This window comes from Eumetopias jubatus, unplaced genomic scaffold (assembly GCF_037043125.1).
Source record: "Eumetopias jubatus isolate StellerSeaLion01/CBP00866 unplaced genomic scaffold, mEumJub1_p1.0 scaffold_4, whole genome shotgun sequence".
NCBI classification, from domain to species: Eukaryota; Metazoa; Chordata; class Mammalia; order Carnivora; family Otariidae; genus Eumetopias; species Eumetopias jubatus.
Window position 1 is genome coordinate 56,004,370 of NW_028274810.1, and position 21,159 is coordinate 56,025,528.

Below are 21,159 nucleotides of genomic sequence, written 5' to 3' on the forward strand. Positions count from 1 at the left end.
AATAGGATTGATAACTTTTGTACTTAATTGTTTAATGTCTCTCATCTGCTGGACAGTACGGTCCTTGAGAGTAAGGACTGTGCCTGTCATACTTTCAGCATTAACTCCAGTGCCTGGCACATTATAAGACTCTCAATAAATATTTGTGGAATAAATGAATAACCTTATTCATCAAATCTCCCACTACTGAATACTTGAGTTGTTTCCAACTTTTTATTTCAATAAAGCTACAATAAACATCCTTGTACATGTGTTCTCCACACATACAGAGAACTTCTCTATGGTAAATACTTAAAGGTCAAATTGCTAGGTCCTAAGTTGTGTATATTTTCAATTTTTCTAAGTACTCTCAAATTTTTCATGAAGCGGTTGTACCAATTTACCCTCTCATCAGCACTGCTTGAGTTCCTATTTCTTCACATCCTTGCTAACATTTGGTATCATGAAACCTTTCAATTTTTGCAAATCTGATGACTAAGAAATAATATCTCATTTTAATTTGCACTCCCTTTATTATTAACATAACATTTTTCTATATTTGGCCATTCAAATTTCTACTTAAAAAGCACCTGTTCAGGGGCGCCTGGGTGGCTCAGTAGGTTAAGCAGCTGCCTTCAGCTCAGGTCATGATCCCAGGGTCCTAGGATCGAGCCCCGCATCGGGCTCCCTGCTCAGTGGGGAGCCTGCTTCTCCCTCTCCTCCCTGCTCAGTGTTCTCACTCGCTATCTCTGTCTCTCGCTCTCAAATAAATAAAATCTTAAAAAAAAAAGCACCTGTTCATTTTCTTGGCTCATTTCTTCTTGGGTTGTTTATGTGCTTCATATTAATCTGTAGTTCATTATTATTTTGGAGACTACCCTTTTGTTTAAGAAGTAGATGGAGAGACAGAAAGATCCTCATGTGATACACACACAGATAAAAGAGAATGAAAGAGCATGTGCAAATATCTTCTCTCTCTCTGGCTTGCTATGAAACTTTGTTTATAGTGTCTTCTGTCATGTAGATATTTTAAATTTGTATTTGGTCAAATTGATCAATATCTTCCTGTATAGGCTGTAATTTTATGTTTTATATAAGAAGGTCTTCTCTGGAACACCTGGGTGGCTCAGTTGGTTATGCATCTGACCTTGGCTCAGGTCATGATCTCAGGGTCCTGGCATCGAGCCCAGTGTTAGGCTCCCCACTCACGGAGTCTGCTTGTCTCTCTCCATCTGCCCCTACCCACATTCATGCTTGCTCAGTCTCTCTCTCAAATAAACAAATAAAATCTTTTTTAAAAAATAAGAAATTCTTCTCTACCAAATATCATAACCCCCTAGCTCCCTAAAACAAAACAAAACAACACAGACCCACACTCACTAAATGTAGGTTAGCTACTGTTACTTTTCTATCTTTACTACTCTAGTGAAACTGCTCTCTCAAAAGTCATCAGCAATTTCTCTGGGGCACCTGGGTGGCTCAGTCGTTAAGCGTCTGCCTTCAGCTCAGGTCATGATCCCAGGGTCCTGGGATCGAGCCCCGCATCGGGCTCTCTGCTTGGTGGGAAGCCTGCTTCTCCCTCTCCCACTCCCCCTGCTTGTGTTCCTGTTCTCACTATGTCTCTCTCTGTCAAATAAATAAAGAAAATCTTTAAAAAAAATTTTTTTAAAAAGTCATCAGCAATTTCTCATTAACAAACCCTAGAGCCTCTACCGAGGCTATTTCCTACGCAACCTCTTGAGCATTAGACATTTTGTCCTGAAACTCTTCCTGAAAATCTCTTTCCTTTGGTCTCTATGATAATATACCATTGTGGGGTTTTGTCCTATATATTGCCTATTCCTTCTTATTTCATTCACTAATTCTTCCTTATCAGGATATCCTTAAAGATGGATGTTCTCTACCTATACTTTCCATCAATATGACCTTACCCATTGGCCTCAAAGGCCACCTCTGAAAATAAATACAAATCAGTTCTAAACAGCATACTTCATTCAGACTGTTCATTTCTAAATAGTCTACTTCAAACACTACATGTACCCTCAAACCCATGCTTCCTTTATATAGCACATTTGGTTACTAATACTACCTATCATCCAAGATAGTAGTTTCTAAGTCTTCTTTATCTCCTATCTCTCATGTTACTAAATCCAGTCATTTGTTAAATGCTGTTGATACTATTTTAAAATATCTCAAATCCATCCCCTCCTTTCTATTTCCACAACCCTATATCAGAGTCATTGTATCTTGCCTATTAACTGACTTCCAATCATTCTTCTATCAGTTATTCTTCCAAAGCATGTATTTAGTTATGGTTATTATGTGCTCTTTCTGGGCAAGATCAACGTCCTAACCAGTACATTCTCAACATATGATTACTGATTTCACTGAAGTTTGGCATTTTTGTTGCTCAAAAATCTAAGACAATAACAATCATTGCAATTAAGAAGCCAACCAGGCACCCCACTCTCTATCTCTCTGAAAACTTAGAAAACCTTGCTTACACCAAAAATTCTGTGACACGTAGGAGTCCAAAGCTAGCCCCTAAGAATTCTGCTAATTCTCCATAGCTTAAGCTTTAATGGTCCTTCGCGTGTCCAGGCACTACAATATGAGTTGTCTTTTTCATTCGACATGTCAAATTCATGCCCTTTCCAAAAGAACTCCTCTTGGATTAAGCATTTCATAAGCTTACCTGACTTTACTTAAGATCAGGGGATGTCAACAAGGGAATGTCTCAATGAACATGCAGCCTCTTACCACCTTTCTAGCTCCTCTCCTTTCTCCCTCCAGATCCCCACACCTTTCTCCTTCCCTTTATCACCACTCCTAAACCAAAGCAAAATACAGTAGATCCTTGAACAATGTGGGATTAGGCACTCCAACCCCAACCCTGTAGTCCATGTATAACTTTTGAGTCCCCAAACACTTAAACTACTTATAGCTTATTGTTGACCAGAAGCCTTACCTGATAACGTAGTCAATTAACACATATTTTCTCCAGTTTCCTATATCATGACTAATAATACTATTTAAGATGCTTATATGTACCAGGCACATCACTAAACCCTTACGAAACAGTTATCATTAATACTTAGTAAAAATAAATAATTTGCCTGAAGTAACAACTAATTAGTAAAGAGCCAAAATTCAAAGCACTTATGTCTGACCCCAAAGCCCATATTCTCCTCTGCCTATAAACAAATGACATAACTTTTTAGTATTGCATTCAAGAAGCCCCTCCATAATTTGATTCTTTTCAGAATTCTCTCCCACCATACCTACACTAGACATCTCTGTTTCTGAAATATACTCTCTAATATCTTGTGCCATTCTATTTACCTAAACTGCATCCCTTCTTTGTCCATCACCTTGCTAGTCATCCTTCAAGAATGCTGTGAGGATTCAGTTAAACACGTAAATTACTTAAAATGCTGCCTAGCACATAATAAATAATAAATGTTAGCTGTTATTATTACAAGACATTTAAAAGGTTTTAGAAAATTGCTGATAAATGATATGCCAAAATAGGTCAACCAAAAATAAAAGCCTTGATAATGACATACTCTCACATACATTCTCTCCTCTCTCTTACACACATACATGCACATTCACACTCATACTCACACTCATACACACAAAATCAAGCAAAGATATACAGTAGAAAAAACACCAGTCGTAAAGTGAGACATAGTCTTGGTTTAAATTTCAGCTCTGCTATTGAATACCCGTGTGACTTTGGACAAATTACTTAACTTCTCTAATCTCCTGTTTCCATACTCATAAGGTAAGGATATTTGAATCAACTTTCTAGGCTTGTTGTAAGAATTAAAGACATTTCACAAAGAGCTTAGCATGATGCCTGACACATAGAAGGCACTCATTAAGTGACATAAGTTACTAAAAGAAAATACATGATAATTATTAAAATAAAACATATGATAATTATTAAGAGGATGAGTAAATGTGGAAACTTAAAAACATCAAATGAAGTCAATTTCAGAAATTGGAACATCCTTAAGAATTGGAAAATATACCATTATTAGGTTAACTCAGGTGATACTTTTAAGTATTAGCATATACTTTAAAGTTATCAGAGAACTTGATACCGAATATTAAGATATCAATTCAAATAATATTTACTTAGCATTCATACCATTATAAGTCCAAAACTATGAGGGATATAACAAAAGAGGTCATGATTCTCATCCTCAAGGAGTTTACTAGAAACCCAAACCATTGCCAATATATTTTGTGTTACATCAAATACAGGTTCTTAAAAGAAATATGCCAAAACACAGGCATAAAAAGTAGTATGGTGGTTCCCAGAGGCTGAGGGAAAGAGAAGGTTGGGGAGTTACTGTTTAATGGGTAGAGTTTCAGTTTGACAAGATGAAAAGTTCTGGAGCTAAATGGTGGTAATGTTATTAGCACAACATTATGAATGTATTTAATACCACCAAACTGTACACTTAAAAATTACTAAGATGGTAAATTTTATCTTATGTGTATTTTACAATAAAAAAGTGTAAGTAAAAACCAGAAAGAAATATGCCAAAAGTAGATTAATCTGGAAATAAACAAATGAAAACAGTTACACAATGAATTTCTACAAAGATTTTTAAATGGGTTACAAATTTAGCACTTACCTTCATATTTAAAATGGTAACATTTTCCAAGCAATAATACAGGGGAATTTCTACTAAAATATGTTTTTGTTTTCAACACCCAACCTAAACGAGAAAAGAGAAAAGTAGTTTTACAATTAAAGGATTTCAGAATTTCAGACTAAGAGTCTAGCAGCATTCCTTTTTCTTAATTTCAAATCATTAATTCTCAACTATAGACACGCATTTTTTGCAAGAATAGCAAAATATACGGACAGTGAACGTAAATACAGGCCATTTATGCGACATTCAAACACAGTTAAGTATTTTAAACACATTCTATCCATGTAAAGGACATGAGAAAATAATTTAATTTTAATTTATTTTCAAACAGGTCACAATGTTCTGATGGTATAAAACTTAAAAGGTACAAATTCTATTCTAGTTTCTCTGACGTCAATCTCTTTTCCCAAATGTAACAAATGTTACCAATTTCTTGTATTTCCTTCCATCCCAGATAATTAAAATATCTGAAGTAATTGAGTGTTCCAATGAAGTAATTTAGGGACAAGGTAACACAGTACACTAGTGCTTTTGATAAATGTGGATTGAAGTTTCCTAGGGAAACGTTATAACCCCATCCTGTCAGCCACCTGAGGATCTCTGAAAGTAGCGAATAAAGCTTTCAGAGATCCTCATGTCAGTTTTCCACCTCCCAATTCCCAATTCCCAATCCCCAACTCTAGTCGCAAACTCTAATTCTTCCAATTTTCTCCCTACTAAAGTGTAGGTGTCTAAATGGTAGTATCCTCTTGGGTTTTATTTCCCATGACCCTGAGAGTATGACCTGAGCTGAAACCAAGAGTTGATTGCTCAACCAACTGTGCCATCCAGGTGCCCCTCCTCTTGGTTTTTTATGGTACCATTAATAGTTCTCGATTTCCTGAGAAAAACACTTGTCCATTACATTCCTGAATATTTCCAAGTATATGAAATTCCTGACTGCTAACGGTAGCCTTAAGAGCCGCTTCTAAAATGCAAGAGCATATAAACAGGAAGAATCTGAAATTGGGAGTCAACAGATTTAGGTCTACTTTTTTATTTTTCTTTCCTTTTTTGGGGCAGCAAAGCAAAGTTTATTGAGCGATAGTAAAGAGGGAGGGGACCCAAGAGGGTTGCCCAACTTAGGTCTCCTCTTAAGTAAACTCTCTGCCATTTATATTGAAGAGTTGTTAGAAAATTTAAAATCAGTGATTCTTACGAAAGTGCCCCCCCAAAGTGCTATAATATAAACATAAAAAACAAATAAATAAAAATGTGTATTCATAATAAAGATGATGCAAGTATTTGAATTTGCTGGAAAAAGGGATGGAAAAATCAAACACACAAATCAGGCTTTCACGCAGCTTGGATTACTGCAATACTCTGCCATCAGTCTTTCTTCACTCTAGCATATGCCACATGTCACTGCCAAATTAATCTCCTCGTGGCTCAGCTTTGATTAGGTAACTCTTCTGCCCAAAAACCATCCTCAGTGACTCATTACTTAACAGATTTATTATGAACTTCTCAGTGATACTAAAGACTTTCCAAAATATGATACAAATTAACTTTACAGTCATCTTTTCCACTACTTTTCACCTATACTCAAAGTGGGGCTTGCTATCTGGGTCATACTATCAAAATGTCCTCCTCAATATCAGCCTATCTAAATCCTACTTCTTCTTCTGGCTTATGCCCTTCTAAGCCCTTTGTTCCTTTTCTCACTTGACTCTGATGCTCTTCTCTAAACTCCAATGGGAATTTAGTACTCAATGGCCACCTACTGTATACCAGGAACTAGGCTAGGCATTTTACAAACATTATGTCTTAGAAATATTATTAGTACTGTACCAGAATGATTCTAATCCCCAAAATAGTAATAACTCCTTCCCATACAACATCATTTCTAAGGCAAATTTGAAGAACTTCATAAAAACAACCTCAAATAAAAGGAAACAATCTTTAAGGAGGAACTTTTCTCTTTCTCTCTATGCTTTACCCTCTGCCTACCCCCTCCTACCAGTCACCAGTCCTTCCTCAAGAAAAGAGAAGTTGCGAATCTAATTTCTTAGAGCCTGGGGCACTGCAAGGATCCACATTTTACATGAGCATAGATTTATAGTGCTTTAAAGCTCAACCATCATTTATTTATTCATATGGTACATACTCTCACTTTTGTACTTCCTGTGCAAACCCTGGCAGGACCTAACCCTCATGATGGACTGACTTCTTTTAATGCTCCTTGATGCTAGGTACATAAAGAGGACTCAGGACTTCTGATAAGGTCCAGCCATTTTTCTCTCTTTCCACAGACATGTCAGAGCTGAATTAGACCAGTATGCCAAGTAACTAGTCTGTATTCTTTTTTTTCTTTAAATTATTTAGTTTTAATTGACCAATTTTCATTTTATCTTTTTAAAAGCATTGTAAGAAATATACCACTATCTCTGCCCTAGCTTGTTGATGCTGAACCAGGATGTTCTGGCACACAGGGATGGAAAAATGAAGGATGTAAAATCCATAAAGGTATAGGGTAACAGAGCCTGGGACATAGGAAAGAGCCATGAATAAGAAGTATGATTATGAATAAGTGCTTACACATACTGAAAAATATATATTCATCAGAATTCTTAATACTCAAGAATATTTTTATTTTATTCCTCAATCTCCCCCACTTTTTACCTCTAAATCTCAATTTATAGCAGCAGGGAGGTGGGACAGAGACAAATTAAATGTCATTATGACTTCTAAATAAAAACTAATTAAATAAAACTAAATAAATAAGAAAGTAAATTTGGCAAAAAAGCCATTAAATAAATTGACACAGGGCAGTGACTGTCTATGAGGGGTGAGCATTGGCCAGAAGAAAGAATGAAGAAACTTTCTGGGGTGAAGAAAATTTTCTATATATTGATTAGATTGTTAGTTTCATAGTTATACTCTGCAAATTGTATACTTACGATCTGTTCATCTCCCTTTATGTTACTTTTCTCTCAATTACAAAAAAAAAAAAATTAAGAGATAAATCAGAACACTGTTGCAGTTATTTGTTCCTTTAACAAACCACTCTGAAAATAATTTGAAACAACTTTTTTTCTTATATCACACAGTTCCGTGGGTTGACTGGGCTCAATTGAGCAGTTCTCCTGCTGGTCTTGCTTGGAGTCTCTAATGTCGTAAAAATCAGATGGAGAGGCACAACTGAGACACTGCATTGGCTGATGCTTTATCTCTAATGTAGTCTCACAGCCTTTCTTTGTGTGACCTCTCCACATGGTTTCTCCAGCTGAGTACCTAAGCTGGTTACATAACAGTTCAGAGATCCAAAACAGAGCAAGCAGAAGTTGCCTCTTAATAGCCAGGCCTAGAATTGACACAGCCTCATTTGTATCTCATTCTATTGGTTAATACAAGGCATACGCCAGCCCAGATTCAATGAGAAAAGAAACAACACAAGGTGTGATTAAAGATCCTTACTAAGGACCATCTTTGGAGACTAGCTACCATAAACAGAATATTATAAAAAACCCTATAGTCCATTAAGTCAGCAACTTGAAAATCACAAGGCTTTAAAAGATGTAAACAAGCCAAAGAACATAGAAATAACAGATGATAATGATTTTCTGGAGGATCAGAAATATACAGAAGAAGGATGGTTTACTTATTACTATTTTAAAAAGGAAGTCAAGTTTACATGCCTCATAAAGTTATGTAAATAAAAGGGGGGAGGGGAGAAGAAAGCAAAAATGAAATAGTTTTACAAGAAAGTAAGGTCCACAGTCTTTTAAATCTTAAGTGCTATGCCATTTCGAGCTCCTTCATCATTTCATAATATTGACATTGATAAAAGTAATCCTAAATTATGTTCACTGTATCCAGAAAACAGCCAGACTGAGGAGCAAGAGAGGCTGGGTTTGAATACCAGTTTTAAGAGTTATTACCTAGATATGTGACTGTGAATATGTTGCTGAATCTCAGTTTTCTAATTAAAAAAAAAATCTCAGAAAGATATGAGATTTGGGGCACCTGGGTGGCTCAGTTGGTTAAGCGACTGCCTTCGGCTCAGGTCATGGTCCCGGAGTCCTGGGATACAGTCCCATATCAGGCTCCCGGCTCAGCAGGGAGCCTGCTTCTCCCTCTGACCCTCTCCCTTCTAATGCTGTTTCTCACTCTCTCTCTCTCTCAAATAAATAAATAAAATCTTTAAAAAAAAAAAAAAGAAAGAAAGAGGGGCGCCTGGGTGGCTCAGTCGTTAAGCATCTGCCTTCAGCTCAGGTCATGATCCCAGGGTCCTGGGATCGAGCCCCGCATCAGGCTCCCTGCTCGGCAGGGGCCTGCTTCTCCCTTTCCCACTCCCCCTGCTAATGTTCCCTCTCTCACTGTTTCTCTCTCTGTCAAATAAATAAAAAATTTTTAAAAATCTTTAAAAAAAAAAGAAAGAAAGAAAGAAAAGATATGAGATTTAAATAAGAAGATACATAAATTATCTACAAAATGTTAATGTGCTATGGGTGTTCAATCAATGTTAGTCCTTCCTACACCACCCATACTACACAAACTCTAAACAAGGAAAATACATAAAACATTTTAGAATGATTTTCACCAATAAAATCAAACAAAAAATAACTACTTTGTAACTTGAAGGTATCTAGAACACTTAGTTACCCTGAACGATCTGTTCTTTAGAGATTAGCGATTACCATAATTTTACTATAGACACTTAAATATCTAGATAAGGAAAACAACGCATATGTAAATAATAGGTTAAGTAACAATTCTTAGGATACTACTAAAATGTGAGTACCTATATGACAATTTTCAACTTATAAATGAAATCTCCATCACATAACCTATTCACCAGATAAAATGGCTTAAAAAGAGTGTAAGCCTCTATTTGCAGATGAACATGATCTTACATACAGAAAACCCTAAGGAATCCGCAAAAAACTGTTAGAGCTAACAAAACAGAACACCAAGCTTACAAGACACAGGATCAAATTACAAAAAACAACTGAATTTCTATATACCAGCAACAAACAAACTAAAATAAAATTAAGAAAACAATTCATTTTAAAATAGCATCAAAAAGAATACTTAGGAATAACTTTAACAAAAAAGTGCAAAAGTTACACACAGAAAACCACAAAACATCATTGAAAAAAATTATAAGCCTAAATATAAGGAAAGACATCCCATGTCCATGGATTGGAAGACTTAAGATGACAATACTCTGTTAAGATGGCAATACTCTGCAAGTGGTCTACAGATTCTATATCAAATCTATATCAAAATCCCAGCTGGATTTCTTATAGAAATTGATAAGATGATAAAAAATTCGTATAGAAAAGCAAGGGATAGGGCGCCTGGGTGGCTCAGATGGTTAAGCGTCTGCCTTCGGCTCAGGTCATGATCCCAGGGTCTTGGGATCGAGTCCCACATTGGGCTCCCTGCTCCTTGGGAGCCTGCTTCTCCCTCTGCCCCTCTCTCTCTCTCTCTCTCTGTCTCTCATGAATAAATAAATAAAATCTTTAAAAAAAAGAAAAGAAAAGAAAAGCAAGGGATCAGAACAGCCAAAACAATCTTGGAAAGGAAGAACAAAGTTAGAGGAATCACACTTCCCAATTTTAAATTTTACAAAAAGTTAAAGTGATCAAGAGAGTGTGATACACATGGGCAGATGTGTAGATAAATGGAACTGAATTGCAAGTCCAGAAATAAATCTCTACATCTATGGTCAACTGATTTTAGACAAGGGTGTCAAGACCATTCAAAGAAGAAAGAATATTCTTTTCAAAAAATTGTACTGGGACAACTAAATACCACATACAAAAATGAACTTGGACTTCTACCTCACATCACATGCAAAAATTAACTCAAAATGGGTCAAAGACCTAAATATAAGAGCTAAAATAATAAAATTCTTAAAAAGAAACATAGGTACAAATCTTCATGATCTTGATATAGGCAACAGTTTCTTAAATATCATATCAAAAGCACAAACTGGGGCACCTGGGTGGCTCAGTTGGTTGGGCGACTGCCTTCAGCTCAGGTCATGATCCTGGAGTTCCGGGATCGGGTCCCACATCGGGCTCCCTGCTCGGCGGGGAGTCTGCTTCTCCCTCTGACCCTCCCCCTTTCATGTGCTCTCTCTCTCTCTCTCAAATAAATAAATAAAATCTTTAAAAAAAAAAAAGCACAAACAACCAAAGAAAAAAAATAAATAAATTGGATTTCATCAAAATGTCAAAGTTTTGTGCTTTAATGGACACTATCAAGAAAGTGAAAAGACAACCCCTAAATGGGAGAAAATATTTGCAAATCATACATTTGCTAAGGGATTTGTATCTAGAATATATAAAGAAAAAGAACTCTTACAACTCAATAATAAAAAGACAACCCAGTTAAAAAAGGCACAAAGGATTTACTTTTTTTTGTAACTGTCAGCAGAAACAAATCTGATAACTTTATTTTTTTTATTAACATATAATGTATTTGTGGGGGTGCCTGGGTGGCTCAGTCGTTAAGCGTCTGCCTTCAGCTCAGTTCATGATCCCAGGTCCTGGGATCGAGCCCTGCATCGGGCTCCCTGCTCAGCGGGAAGCCTGCTTCTCCCTCTCCCACTCCCCCTGCTTGTGCTCCCTGCTTGTGCTCTCTCTCTGTCAAATAAATAAATAAAGTCTTTAAAAAAAAAAATCATATAATGTATTTGTTTCAAGGGCACAGGTCTGTGATTCATTAATCTTACACAATTCACAGCACTCACCATAGCACATACCCTCCCCAGTGTCCATCACCCAGCCACCCCATCCCTCCCACCCCCTTCCACTCCAGCAACCCTCAGTTTGTTTCCTGAGATTAAGAGTCTCTCATTGTTTTTCTTCCTCTCTGGTTTCATCTTGTTTCATTTTTCCCTCCCTTCCCCTCTATGATCCTCTGTCAAATTCCTCATATCAGTGAGATCATATGTAATTGTCTTTCTCTGGTTGACTTATTTCACATAGCATAATACCCTCTAGTTCCACCCACATTATTGCAAATGGCAAGATTTCATTTTTTGATGGCTGCATAATATTCCTGTGTGTGTGTGTGTGTGTGTGTGTGTGTGTGTGTGTGTGTGACATCTTCTTTATCCATTCATCTTTTGATGGACATCTAGGCTCTTTCCATAGTTTGGCTATTGTGACACTGCTGCTATCAACATCGGGGTAGAGGTGCCCCTTCGGATCCCTACATTTGTATCTTTGGGGTAAATACCCAGTAGTACAATTGCTGGGTCGTAGGGTAGCTCTATTTTCAACTACGTACAAAGGATTTAAATAGACATTTCTCCAAAGAATATATAAAAATAGATAATAAGTATATGGAAAGATGCTTAACATCATATTCATCAAGGAAATGCAAATCAAACTCAGTGAGATACTTCACACCCACGGGAATGGCTCGAATAAAAAAGATGGGCAGGGCACCTGGGTGGCTCAGTCAGTTGAGCATCCTATTCTTGGTTTCAGCTGGGGACATGTGAAATTAAGCCCCACGTCAGGCTCCGTGCTCAGCACAGAGTCTGCTGGAGATTCTCTCTCCCTCACCCTCTGCCTCTCCCACTCATGCTCTCTCTCTCCCTCTCTCTCTAAAATAAACAAATCTTTTAAAAAAATTTTTTAAAAACATGGACAACATAGGGTGCCTGGCTGGCTCAGTCAGAAAAGCATGCTACTCTTGATCTCGGGTTGTGAGTTCAAGCCCCACATTGGATTTAGAGATTACTTAAATAAATAAAAAACTTAAAAAAAAAAAAAGGATGGACAATAAAAAGTGTTGGTGAGGATGTAGAGAAATTCAGACCTTCAAATATTGCTGATGGGAATATAAAATGGTGCAGCCACTTTGAGAAACAGCTTGGTAGTCCCTCAGAAAGTAAACTTAGAGTTAACATATGATCCAGCAATTCTACTAATAAGTATATACCCAAGAGAACTGAAAATATATAGTCACACAAAAACTTGTATGTAATGTTCATAGCAGCGCTATTCGTATTAGCCAAAAAGTCAAAAACAACCCAAATGTCCATCAACTAATAAATGGGTAAAGAAAATGCAGTATGGCCATACAGTAAAATATTACTCAGTCACATAAAGGAATGAAGTGGTGATACATACATGCTACAATATTGGATGAATTTCAAAAACATTATGCTAAATGAAAGGAGTCAGACACAAAAGGCCACAAGTTGTACGATTCCATTTATATGAAATGTCTACAATAGTCAAACCCATAGAGACAGAAAATAGACTGGTGGTTTATTTATCCAGGGGCTGGAGAGATGTGGGGAGGAATGGGGAGTAGCTGCTAATGGGCCCGGGCTTGCTTTTATGGGTGATAAAAAGGTTCTGGAATTAGATAGTGATGAAGGTGTACAATCTTATAAATATACTAAAAACCCCTGAATCATAAAAGGGTAAATTTTTTAGTATGTAAGTTATATCTCAATTTTTAAAAAAATCAATGTCCATAGTTTTCAAAATGAAATGTTTCATTATTATCAAGTTGTAACTATCTAAATAGCTAGCTGGCCATGCCTTCCAGTGAACCAGGAGCCAACTGTCAATTGTGTTTTACCCGAATTTGCATTATGAAGGGGTTTTGCTAAATGTTATCATTCCTATTTTATGGAGATGAACTTCTTCCTGTTGCAACTGGTTCTGCTAAGTATTTTCCATCTTTGAAAGTTTCTTCATCTCCAATTTGTTTCCAATCCAAGGTGGGTTTCAAAACCACCATATGCTCCTTATTGGATTTGTTTGCAAACCAAGAATAACTAGGTTAAAAATAAAGGTCTAGGGGAGTAAGTTGGAGGGGGAGACAAACCATGAGAGACGATGGACTCTGAAAAACAAACTGAGGGTTCTAGAGGGGAGGGGGTGGGGGGATGGGTTAGCCTGGTGATGGGTATTAAAGAGGGCACATTCTGTGTGGAGCACTGGGTGTTATGCACAAACAATGAATCATGGAACACTACATCAAGAACTAATGATGTAGTGTATGGTGATTAACATAACAATAAAAATTTTTAAAAATAAATAAATAAATAAAGGTCTAAGGGTACTCCTAAGAGAAATTCATAGGTATCAGTATGGAAACATTATACTGTCTACTTTGTGTGTTCAAAGGTCTATTTTGCTTGCTTCCTGGTTGCCTGAAACTGAGTCTGAAAACCAAGATATTATCATCACTTAAATAAATTCTATCTGCTTCTGAATGTTCAAAGAAAAAAGGACCACATAATATGCCTGAATTTCTAGACAATGTTTATGATGATATGTGGTTCTTTCTTAAGGATATAGGCTTATCCACATTCCTTACAGAAATATTTCATTCAAAGAGAAACTTAAGCAATTGTGAGTGACTTAATAAGGCAGATGATATATGTCTTCAAATATTTCTTTAGATTTATACAATTTTTAAATGATACTTACTATATTTCATGTTGTTCCAAGCAGATATAAATTTAGTTTTTAGCTTGTCAACTTCATCTGTTCCTGTGGCCTCCATATTCAAATTCTAAAGAAAAAGCCATAACTTGATTGCATTCTTCTGTAAAGTTAAATCTTTAGTACTAAAAGAAAAAAAATTAAAGAAAAATAAGTAATGAGTATATATTATATGGTACAATACTGCTAAAGTTTTACTTATGATTAAGTACAATTTGAACTGCAAATGAGCAAACCAATTTCTCATTTTACATAACAGAATATAATATATTCTATAAATATTTTAATTACAAAAAACATTAAATACCAAATATACAATAAAAATTATCACACAAAACCAAACAATAATCTCCTCCAAGTACTCACAATTAAGAACAATAAATTAGGGTGCCTGGGTGGCTCAGTTGGTTGAGTGACTGCCTCCAGTTCAGGTCATGATCTTGGAGTCCCAGGATCGAGTCCCACATCCAGCTCCCTGCTCAGCGGGGAATCTGCTTTTCCCTCTGACCCTCCTCCCTCTCATGCTCTCTCTCTCTCATTCTCTCTCTCTCAAATAAATAAAATCTTAAAAAAAAAAAAAACAATAAATTAGCTTAGTGAAACAACTCCACTTTGGTGCTTGTGAGACTATTCAAGATTTGTTTTATTTGTAATGAGAGAAAGTGGTTTTATTTTTTTTAAAGGTTTTATTTATTTATTTGGCAGAGAGAGAGCAGGAGAGCGACAAACAGGCCCCTGCCGAGCAGGGAGCCCGACGTGGGGCCAATCCCAGGACTCTGGGATCATGACCCGAGCCCAAGGCAGTCGCTCAACCAACTGAGCCACCCAGGCGCCCCGAGAGAAGGTGGTTTTAAATCTTATAAGAAATGACAACTATCGGGTGCCTAGGTGGCTCGGTTGGTTGAGCGTCTGTCTTCAGCTCAGGTTGTAGTCCCCGGGTCCTGGGATCGAGTCCACACTGGGCTCCCTGCTCAGCAGGGAGTCTGCTTCTCCCTCTCCTTCTACTTCTCCCCCTGCTTGTGCACTCTCTCTCTCGTAAAAATAAATAAATAAAATCTTTAAAAAAAAAAAAGAAATGACAACTATCTTTAGAATGGAGGATTCCACTTAAACTGATTAAGTCACTACTTTCATATAAAACCTAATTGTCAGGATGCCTGGGTGGCTCAGTCTGTTAAAGCGACTGCCTTCCGCTCAGGTCATGATCCCAGGGTTCTGGGATTGACCCTCATGTCCAGCTTTCTGCTCAGCGGGGAGCTTGCTTCTCCCTCTCCCTCTGCCTGCCGCTCCCCCTGCTTGTGCTCTCTCTCTCTGACAAATAAATAAAATCTTTAAAAAAAAAACAAAACCTGTTTTGTTTTTTAAGGCATTTCCTACATTTCCTCCCTATCTCAATACTGTAGCATCTTTTAAAAATAGAATGGCTTGAGGCACCTGGGTGGCTCAGTCGTTAAGCGTCTGCCTTCGGCTCAGGTCATGATCCCAGGGTCCTGGGATCAAGCCCTCCTGGGATCGAGCCCCACATCGGGCTCCCTGCTCTGCAGGAAGCCTGCTTCTCCCTCTCCCACTTCCCCTGCTTGTGTTATCTTTAAAAAAAAAAAAAAAAATAGAATGGCTTAGGGGCACGTGGGTAGCTCAGTCAGTTAGGCATGGGACTCTTGATTTCAGCTCTGGCCATGATCTCCGGGTCCTGAGAGCGAGCCCCACGTGGGACTTTGCACTCAGTGGAGAGTCTGCTGGAGATTTCTCTCTCTTTCTCTCTCCCACTACCCCTCCACTTCCCACTCCCCCGCTCGGCTCACACATGCAGTCTCTCTCTCTCTCTCAAATAAATAAATCTTATAAAAAAAGATAGAATGGCTTAAATCTACAACAGAAGATGTTTTCTTACTTTAAAATAAAAATAAATGTAGCTCACAGATATTTGTTTTATAACTGACTTGAGGGAAAATTGAGATGTGCAATATAATCTGAAAAAGGAACAAATTATACCTTAAAATGCTTGTGCTTATTTGCAATAATTCAGATAGTTTACTTATCAAGAAAAGAATGCTGCACAGAAAAAAAAAGAACGCTGCACAGAACACTGCCCTCTTAGGGTTATAAATATATACTCAAAAGTATTGATACATTTATTTCTCTAACAATAGACATTCCATTTTATAATATGTACTAAAAGCTACTAATGATACAGTACAGTTGAGGCAGGAGAAAGCATGGTCCATTGGAAAAATTTTAAAAGTCAACTAGAGCACAAAAAATCCAAAAAGGGGGCTTGAGATGTGGCTATAGGTTTGACATGGGCCAGAGCACACACGGCCTTGTACACCATGCTAAGAATCTTGTTGTTTATCCTAAGAATAATTGGTTTCAAACAGGAATATTAGAATCTGATTCTGTGGGTCTGACTCCCAGAGCAGCACAAAGAATAGATTGCAAAGGAAAAGAGTACATGATTATAGAGTTTACCAGTACTTTACAGGACTAGAAGAGAGATGATAATAGCTTGGAATGGAGCAACAGAGAGGGAGATAAATAGAAATTATAAGGAAATGTCTCAAAAATTCAATATCTTGGTGATTAAATGAATATAGAAGGCAAGAAAGATAGATATGCCAAAGATACACCCATGTTCCTGGCTTGTGAAACTAAATAAAAGGTGCCAACAATTGAAATAGGGAGCATCAGAAGAGATTCAGGTTAGAGGAGGAAGATCATGAATTTAATTTATGTATAGTTTGAGATGTCTCTGAGAGATATATTAAAGAATCAAACATTTATTTAATTATTCAATAAGTTATTGCCAGGCACTGTTCAAGGCAATGCAGATACAGCTTGGGACAAAAGCAGTGAAATACTTCCACTCATGAAGCTTACATTCTAGATATATTCTAGAGAGGCCAACTAAGCAGTTGGATATATAGATCTGGAGCTTAAAGGTGAGGTCTGAGTGGGAGCTATTAATTTGAGAACTACTGATGTATACATGAGAATTAGAGCTACAAACATGTTCCTCAAGGACTTTGCCTTAATGTTTATACCCTCAGCCTTGAGACTATTCAAGGCCCTTCAAGAAATTACATCTGCCATTTTACTTAGCTTCCTCTCTTGCCACTCCCTCACTGCACCATTCACTGAAGCCAATTGTTTTTTTTAAGATTTTATTTACTTATTTGACAGAGAGAGACACAGCAAGAGAGGGAACACAAGCAGGGGGCGCAGGAGAGGGAGAAGCAGGCTGTCCGTGGAGCAGGGAGCCCGACGCGGGACTCAACCCCAGGACCCTGGGACCATGACCTGAGCCAAAGGCAGACGCTTAACGACTGAGCCACCCAGGCGCCCTCACTGAAGCCATTTTTAATATTGATATAAAAGCTTCCTAAACTGGACATGCTTCCATGTCTTTGCATGTGCCGTTCCCTCAACCTAGAAGGCCTTCCTACTCACCCTCACTTTTTGACAACTTATTATCACGAGTCTCTAAGACCTAGCTTAAGTTTCACCTCCTCTGGTCAGACTTGTAAGATTTCTACCCACCTCCATACCTCAAACTAAACCAGATGTCCCGCTCTTAACTCCCATAGGATCCTATGTCCTCCTCTATCATGGCGTTCATCACGCTGTACTCTAATTACTTCTTACCTCTTACACTAGATGGTTAACTTTTTGAGTGTCCTTGAGTTCTGCCTGGCATGGGATTAGTTCTCAAAATATGTTTATTAAATGAATCAGTGAATAGATAAATTAATAAGGTATATCACTAGTAGCACTTAAAAGCTGTAAAACTCTATCAATTGGAAATTTTGTCACTGACAACTAGAAATTTTCCTCCAGAAAATTGCAAATTTAACAAAATTTGGAGAAGTACAGAGAAAGGTTTATAAAATGTGCATCCACATGATTGATTACATATCCATTAAAAATGTCTCCAAAGGGGTCCCTGGGTGGCTCAGTTGGTTAAGTGCCTCACTCTTGATTTCAGCTCAGGTCATGATCTTGGAGTCATTAGATCGAGCCCCACATCAGGCTCCACGCTCATCAGAGTCTGCTTGAGATTTTTCTCTCTCCCACTTCTGCTCCTCCCCCTGCTGTGTGCACTTGCTCTCTCTTGCTCTCTCTCTAATAAATAAATGGGTTATTTTAAAGATTTGATTTATTTATTTGTCAGAGAGAGACAGAGCACAAGTAGGGGGAGTGGCAGGCAGAGGGAGAAGCAGGCTCCCCCCTGAGCAAGCAGCCCAGTGAGGGACTCAATCCCAGGACCCTGGGATCATGACCTGAGCCAAAGGCAGATGCTTAACCAACTGAGCCACCCAGGCATCCCAATAAATAAATGTTTTTTAAAAAATGTCTCCAGGGGAATCTGGGTGGCTCAGTCGGTTAAGCATCTGCCTTTGGCTCAGATCATGATCTCCAAGTCCTGGGATCAAGCCCTGCATCAGGCTCCCTGCTCAGAGGGGAGTCTGCTTCTTTCTCTCCCTCTGCCCCTTCCCCCTGCTTGTGCTCGCTCTTTCTCTCTCTCAAATAAATAAAATCTTTTTAAAACATACTTAATTACAAATAAATACAGTCTCCAGAAAGTCTGTGATAATGGGGAAACACTGGAGAAGCTAAAACTTTATGCATCGTATGATACTAGCTGGAAAAGTAGCAGGGGAAGAGTTAGAAAGAAATCAAAAATTGACAAGTTTCTCTGGATGTAAAATTGTGTGTGGTTATTTTTATACCACTATTGCCCACCTCTTCCAAATATTATACAGGGGCACCTGGGTGGCTCAGTCGTTGAGCGTCTGCCTTCAGCTCGGGTCGTGATCCCAGGGTCCTGGGATCGAGCCCCGCATCGGGCTCCTGCTTGGCGGGAAGCCTGCTTCTCCCTCTCCCATTCCCCCTGCTTGTGTTCCCTCTCTCGCTGTGTCTCTGTCAAATAAATAAAGGAAATCTTTAAAAAATAGTAAAATAAAAAATAAAAAACAAATATTATACAAAGAACAGATGTAATTTTTAGAATTTAAAATTGTTATTGTTGGGGCGGCTGGGTGGCTCAGTTGGTTAAACGACTGCCTCGGCTCAGGTCATGATCCTGGAGTCCTGGGATGGAGTCCCACATCGGGCTCCCTGCTCAGTGGGGAGTCTGCTTCTACCTCTGACCCTCCTCCCTCTCATGCTCTCTTGTCTCTCATTCTCTCTCTCAAATAAATAAAATCTTAAAAAATAAATAAATAAGTACATAAAATTTTTATTGTTAAAAAGCCACCAACCAGAGTACCTGGGTGGCTCAGTTGGTTGAGCGTCCGACTCCTGGTTTTGGCTCAGGTCATGATCTCAAGGTCATGGGATTGAGTCCCTCATCAGGCTCTGCACTCAGAGGGGAGTCTGCTTGAGATGCTCTCTCTCCCTCTCCCTTTGCCCCTCCCCTTGCTTTCTCTCTCTCTCAAATAAATAAATCTTAAAAAAAAAGCCACCAAAAAAAGTCACCAACCATGAGTCTTCTAAATTTAAAATATTTAAAGTAAGAGAATATACACACGTGTATTTTCTTTTTTTTTAATTTTATTTATTTATTTGAGAGAGAGAGAGCAAGAACAAGGAGGAGAGGCAGAGGGAGAGGGCAAAACAGACTCCCCACCGAGCAGGGAGACCGACACGGGGCTCAATCCCAGGACTCTGGGATCATGACCTGAGCCAAAGGCAGACGCCTAACCAACTGAGCCACCCAGGTGCCCCCTGTATTTTCTTTCTAAGTCAGAAAGAAAGTAAAGGTAATGGGGAATACTTTGTTCAAACAGTTTGCAACACTGGTTACCAGGAACACCCTGGATAGACCTTAGCAAGAATGTAAAAGTGATCCCTTAAAGTGGGTGGGAGGAACATAAAGCCAAAGTAAGATATTTTGTATGGGGAAAGTCTGTACCTTAGAAAATGGCTCCTAAATAAATAAATAAATAGCCAAGGTAAGATGCCGTGACAGATTCAGAAATTAATGAAAAAATTTTCTAACCTCAAGGAACTTAGAGTAGAATAAATTGTTAGGTTACTCTTTTATTATTACTACTCTTCCTCAAAATTCCTGCTTATTGACTATTTACTCAGAATAAATATACCCCCAAACATGACACATTTAAAATGTTTTTGTAACATATCCTTGACTATGCTATAAGAATACTTTTATTGCCATTGTACATAGGGTAGATGAGAATAATAAAATTATTATTATAAGGTCAAACTAGTTAAGCTGTTGCTAGTTTATTTTTTTAAATGACTTTATTTTTTTAAAAGATTTTTATTTATTTATTTGAGAGAGAGAGAATGAGAGATAGAGAGGGAAAAGGGTCAGAGGGAGAAGCAGACTCCCTGCTGAGCAGGGAGCCCAATGTGGGACTCGATCCTGGGACTCCAGGATCATGACCTGAGCTGAAGGCAGTCACTTAACCAACTGAGCCACCCAGGCGCCCGCTGTTGCTAGTTTAATAATTCATATACAGTTGACCCCTGAATAATGAACAATGCAGGGTTTGGGGCACTGACCCCCGGTTTAGTGAAAACCCATGTGTAACTTTTGACTCCCCCAAAACTGAACCGAATGTCTCTAATATACAAAGAGCTCCTAATAATCAATAAGGGAAAAAACACCCAAATAGAAAAAAAATCCAAGCACTCTAAAAGAAAAAGACCAATAAACATAGGAAAATATTTTCAAACTTATTAAATCTAAGTAATGAACATTAAATGAATTTCATACTTTTTTCATCATCATTAAGAGATGAAATTAATGATCCTGAAGAAACAAGCATTTTACATAATAATTTCTCAAATAAAAAAGTCCATGAGTACAGAGAATATGTCTCATTCACTACTGGCATACTGGTGTGCTAATAGACACAAATATCTGCTGATGACAAAATTATGGTATATACATATTATGACATAGATCTATATTTATTACCATAAAAAGATATCCAGGGAGCATCAAAATATTTGAGGCAAAACTTGCTAAAACTGTGAGAAGAAACAGATGATTCCTCTATTAAGGTTGTAGGCTTTCA

At 37.9% G+C, this 21,159-nt stretch overlaps 1 protein-coding gene across 3 annotated transcripts in view; it reads right to left on the bottom strand.

Moving 5' to 3' along the window:
- Positions 1-21,159, bottom strand: part of ATG4C (autophagy related 4C cysteine peptidase) — a 95,485-nt gene that overhangs the window by 56,251 nt on the left and 18,075 nt on the right. For 2 of the 3 annotated variants that reach the window (XM_028106947.2, XM_028106948.2), the window contains exons 2-3: positions 14,102-14,241; positions 4,629-4,712 (exon numbers count right to left, since the gene is read on the bottom strand). In XM_028106947.2, coding sequence (XP_027962748.1) covers positions 4,629-4,712; positions 14,102-14,177 — 160 coding nt within the window. In that variant the 5' untranslated portion in view covers positions 14,178-14,241. Of the gene's footprint in view, positions 1-4,628; positions 4,713-14,101; positions 14,242-14,482; positions 14,661-21,159 lie in introns of those variants that run through there. The other variant, XM_088022397.1, reaches the window with a different exon arrangement.